General features: G+C 49.5%; 1 protein-coding gene across 1 annotated transcript; it reads left to right on the forward strand.

Annotated features, from left to right (window-relative positions):
- Positions 1-3,756: 3,756 nt before the first annotated feature.
- Positions 3,757-5,064, forward strand: LOC311366660 (ATP-sensitive inward rectifier potassium channel 12; the record flags this gene model as incomplete). The annotated part of the gene is made up of 1 exon (XM_084485456.1): positions 3,757-5,064. One exon carries the CDS (start codon positions 3,757-3,759, stop codon positions 5,062-5,064), a length of 1,308 nt encoding a protein of 435 aa, XP_084341582.1.
- Between the last annotated feature and the right edge of the window lie 335 nt (positions 5,065-5,399).

A 5,399-nucleotide genomic window follows, 5' to 3' on the forward strand; every position in this document is an offset into this window, starting at 1 on the left:
ATATTTGTCTCGCAACAAATGATACAAAACAAAATTGCAATTAGTGAGGTTCATATATATGTGAGTGTGAGTGTGTGTGTGTGTGTGTGTGTGTGTGTGTGGGGGGGGGGGGGGGGTTATCTAATGAAACATCAGCATTTTTGGTCAGCACAGAAACATGAAAAGTGGGTGCAGTCGCAGTGGTAGCATTGTTCAGCGGTCCACTTATGATGCTAGTCCTTTAGCCGTCTGCACAAAGTGAGCTGCTGAGGTGCAACAAGGACAAGAAGGACCTCTTGAGCTCTTATTAATGAAAGCTGTCGACGTTTGCTTGTCCTCCCGAATGGCGGAGGTGAGTTGGTTGACAGGGGGTTGGGTGGTTGCTGGCTCCAGACCAGGCCGTCACTGCACTCCGCTGGGCTGGGGTTCAAGGGTCAGAATGTGAGTGAGGGGATGGGCGTGGGGGAGACAGGGCGTCACCAGGGACTGGCGGAGTGCCCTGCCCATCATGGCCTGTCAGTCCTTCAGGGTGAGCCCATCTGAACCTGGGGATGCGGTCTGACGGTAAAAGCTCTCCGGGAGCCGGAAGCTACGGTTCAGTGGCCAGGAGCACCTCCAACGTGACCCTGGTGATGTCCCGGAATGTTCTAGACCATAAGAGCAGCGTTTTAGACAATATCACGTATGACAAACACAGAAAACATCGGATACATTCAATGCATTTCCGATTGAGTTAATGCTGATACAAAAACTAGCATCACAAGTGCTGTTGTTGTTGTTGTTTGAACATGTGAGACAAACAATAGGAGAACGCGTGAATATCTCATTACGCTGATCTAAAGTAACCAGAGACGATCCAAAGCTAGTACACGCCTAATGCGGGGTGTATTGTAGGGTTACTCAGAGATGCTGGCCCATTGATGCTTCATTGAGCAGTGGCCTAGCCAGGACCTCTCAGGGTTGAAGGGTACGTGTGGACTGCGCTCTGACCCCGGACGGGAATCGAACCCGGTTACTCTCGAACCCCAGATACTCTCACTGCACCAAGGTTACCAACACTATTGAACCATACAGTAACTATTATGGTTCAGTAGTGTTGGTAACCTTGGAATAGTGAGAGTATAGCAATGCTGAGTACGTGTTATGAAGTTGACATATAAACACAAGAGAGTGTGATCAATTAATCGATCATATTCAATCTTTCTGTGTGTTTTTGTGTGCACACGTGAATGTGTGTGTGTTTGTATGCGTGTCTGTGCATTCACATACGTGTGGGACATGTAATTGTTTTCTCCCCACATTATCGCTGTGTAAGCCTTGCGTTCCACAGCTACCGTGTGTGAGATACGGGGCACATCACAGGGGAGAGATCCATCTCCATATCCAGCTTGCATGTGGCACCATGGGAGAGGGACCATCCTCACACTGTGATTAATAACACCGCAAATCGTACAGAATGGGGTCAAATAAATAGGAAAAGCTAGAAGGAAAGAACCCTGGCCAAGTCGTCACGGAAATGCTTGAATTTAGGCCAAACGAGTCCAGCTTCTTTTTTACTCTGGATCTCTCCTTTCTCTCCCCGACGCAGTGGGCAACATCTGGGCTTGTACACCCACGGAATCAGTGACACGCACACACCAAGTCCCACCGGGGCTTGATTAAACATACACAGATAAGCACACCGAGACACACACACCCTGACGGTAAACACAAACCCTGACCGCCAACGTCACAAGTCTGACAGACTTGTGTGTCTCAGTCATGCGTGCATTGGCGGAAATAACTCTGTGGCACATCTACAGTGATAAAAGTGATTATGTCTCGCTCGATTTTAATTTAGAGACGGAAATAATAAAATACATTCCACGCCTTTCTTGAGGAAATATGGCCCAAGGCATGCGGTTCGAAGGAGTTTAAAAGGGAATTAAAACAGTTGGAGGTCTGACTGGCTGCTGGCAGTTGAGTCACGGTTGCCAACCTCCTTTTATAAATTGACGTGGGGGGGAGGGAGAGAAATGGCAGGAAACGTCATGTGACATAAGTGGCTCCATGAAATCGGCACTCTGTCAGTCACACAGCCGTGGTCAACAAAGACAAGGGTCCTTGACAGGGGCCCCGTTTGGATGGTACATGACGATCCGGGAGGAGGAGGAGGATGCTGCATCAAGGATGTGGAATCAGCTGATGCTTCAAGCCGTATAACTGACTATGGGATGCAAGGACATGATAGTGTGTTAGAAAGTGGACGCTAAGAAGCCTCTTTTTTTAGCATTGATGTATAGGGATAGATTGAGGTTAAGACTTTTGTAAACAATATCGCAGGCAGAAGGCCTTTGAGCTTTTTACCGGCTTTTGAGAAACGCCAGTTTGATATGACAGTAAAAATACAGATTTGATCAGAGATTTGAAGAAGTAGGTCACTCAAAGTTTGAAAGATTGTTTTTTTATCATTCATTTTGAAAGAGACGGAATGCATACAATACAAGAAACATGGAAAAATAAATGATCAGGCCGTGTAAACACGATGTAGGATTGTGATGAGTCAGAGTCAGGTTCTGCAGGAATGGAAATAAACCTGCCAGCATTCCATCAGCTGCCGACAGCTGTCCATTGGCTGTTTGTTGATTGATTGACCATAAGTTTAATGATGACAGCAAACTCTCCTCAAATATTGTCGTGATTCAGAGAGAGTTTTCTGGTCAACGCATACTATCAAACCTAAAAGTAAAACAACTACTGACAGAATAATGGTTAATGTCAGCAGCATGAAAGAAACAAGATGGTGGACTATGGTTATAGGACTACCAGAAACAATTAGAATTCATCATTTATTCAAGCAATTACCATCAGGAGGGGTAATCAACTGTGACTGCAGAAACTCTCCAGACCTTTCTGGGCAGATTAGGTTTGCTGAGAACTATAATTTGAGTGGGGAGACAACAGACACCTGCTTGTCTGTTTGTCTGTTTGGATGAGGAGGACTAATTAATCAACAGGCAAACACATTGATATCATTTGGTTTCTAAAAACACAATTATGTGATTTTAGAAACCAAAATGTTAGATGTTAAAATGTGACAATTGACAGAGGGTCTGAACCCTGCATGACAATTATTTCGACTTGGAAGACAGTTTAATCAGATAATTATAAAGATTAACAGGATAGCCAAAAAGACACAAATGCCCCTTTCATTTTGACTGGGAGTATTAGATAACAGTACGAGAGGACCACCAAGTTAATAATTTGGCTCCTGCTCACGCAGGTTTTCCAAAAAGCAACCTAATCCTCAAATACAGTATTCTCAATCGTTTCATGGCAAGCACAATGGTCTATGTGTGTGTGTGTGTGTGTGTGTGTGTGTGTGTATGAGTGTGTGTGTGTGTGTGTGTTTGTGTGTGTATATGTGTGTGAGTGAAAGAAAGAGACACACACAGCAACACACTTATATAACCTGCTATATTCTGTGTGACCAAGAGTCTTCACGGTTCAAGTCGGGGGAGATCTGATACTCAGGTATGGGGTGATGCGAGCACATTGTCAGTCCGAGACACTCATTGCCCCTTGTCCTCTTGCTCCCCCTTCTCTCCGCCCGCAGGCCCTGGTTGGACCGAAGCTCCCCCCCCCAACTCACCGGCTCACCGGCTCCCCGGCGGCGGAAGGCTGAGATGCAAGCGAGGCTGGCCGCCCAAGCTGTGAGGGGCCCTTGAACCACACACGCTGGGACTCGGGGCCCGGCCCTGGTGCTGGTGCTGCTGCCGCTGCTGCTGGGACCGGAGCATGAGTGCAGGGAGAACCAGCCGCTACAGCATCGTGTCGTCTGAGGAGGACGGCCTCCGCCTCGCCACCATGCACGGCATGAACGGCTTTGGCAACGGCAAGATCCACACGCGCCGCAAGTGCCGCAACCGCTTCGTCAAGAAGAACGGCCAGTGCAATGTGCAGTTTGCCAACATGGAGGACAAGTCCCAGCGGTACATGGCGGACATCTTCACCACGTGCGTGGACATCCGCTGGCGGTGGATGCTGGTGGTCTTCACCCTGGTGTTCGTGCTCTCCTGGCTGGCCTTCGGGTTGGCCTTCTGGGTCATCGCCCTGCTGCACGGGGACCTGGATAACCCCGCCGGGGACGACAACTTCACCCCCTGCGTCCTGCAGGTCAACGGCTTTGTGGCCGCCTTCCTGTTCTCCATCGAGACCCAGTCCACCATCGGCTACGGGTACCGCTGCGTGACGGAGGAGTGCCCCGTGGCGGTCTTCATGGTGGTCTTCCAGTCCATCGTGGGCTGCATCATCGACTGCTTCATGATCGGCGCCATCATGGCCAAGATGGCCAGGCCCAAGAAGCGAGCGCAGACCCTGCTGTTCAGCCACAACGCGGTCATCGCCATGCGGGACGGCAAGCTGAGTCTGATGTGGCGGGTGGGGAACCTGCGCAAGAGCCACATAGTGGAGGCCCACGTCAGGGCACAGCTCATCAAACCTCGGATCACCGACGAGGGGGAATACATCCCCCTGGATCAGATAGACATCAACGTGGGCTTTGACAAGGGCCTGGATCGGATTTTCCTGGTTTCGCCAATCACCATTCTCCATCAGATAGACGAGGAGAGTCCGCTCTTTGGGATCAGCAAACAGGACCTGGAGACGGCCGACTTTGAGATTGTGGTGATTCTGGAGGGGATGGTGGAGGCGACCGCTATGACAACGCAGGCGCGCAGCTCCTACCTGGCCTCCGAGGTGCTCTGGGGCCACCGGTTTGAGCCGGTCCTGTTCGAAGAGAAGAACGTCTACAAGGTGGATTACTCTCACTTCCACAAAACCTACGAGGTTCCATCCACCCCCAGATGCAGTGCCAAGGACATCGTGGAGAACAAGTTCCTGGTGCCCAGCTCCAACTCCAACTTCTGCTACGAGAACGAGCTGGCGTTCCTCAACCGGGAGGAGGAGGAGGAGGAGGACATAGTGGGAGGAGGACGGGTCCTCGCTAACCTCAGTCCAGACCGGAGCAGCAGGCATGAGTTTGAGAGGCTGCAGGCCAGCAGGGGGTTGGATCAAAGGTCGTACCGCAGAGAGTCGGAGATATGACCCATGTACCTTTGACCAGGGGGAGGTCATCTTTTTGATACCTTTCTCTGTGAAAAGGGAAATACGCAGAACAATGCAAAAGTGCCATAGGAAAAGCTGACAACTGTGAAGAGAGTGGAATAGAAGTAGGACAAGAGGGCAAGGGAAGGGACCTACTTGGAGGGAATGGGTGAACGAGAGTACTCGGCCGAGGGAACTGTTGTAGAGAATGTCAACAATCAAAGGAAAAGGCCGGAGAAAGACCTTATTCCTTCATGGAAACTTGAATCTTTTTTTCATACAATTATTTTTGAGTTTAGAGTGTCGAATGATCAAAAAACTGATATTAGGAAAAA

This window comes from Micromesistius poutassou (genome assembly GCF_964030765.1).
Source record: "Micromesistius poutassou genome assembly, chromosome: 21".
In the NCBI taxonomy this organism is placed as follows: domain Eukaryota; kingdom Metazoa; phylum Chordata; class Actinopteri; order Gadiformes; family Gadidae; genus Micromesistius; species Micromesistius poutassou.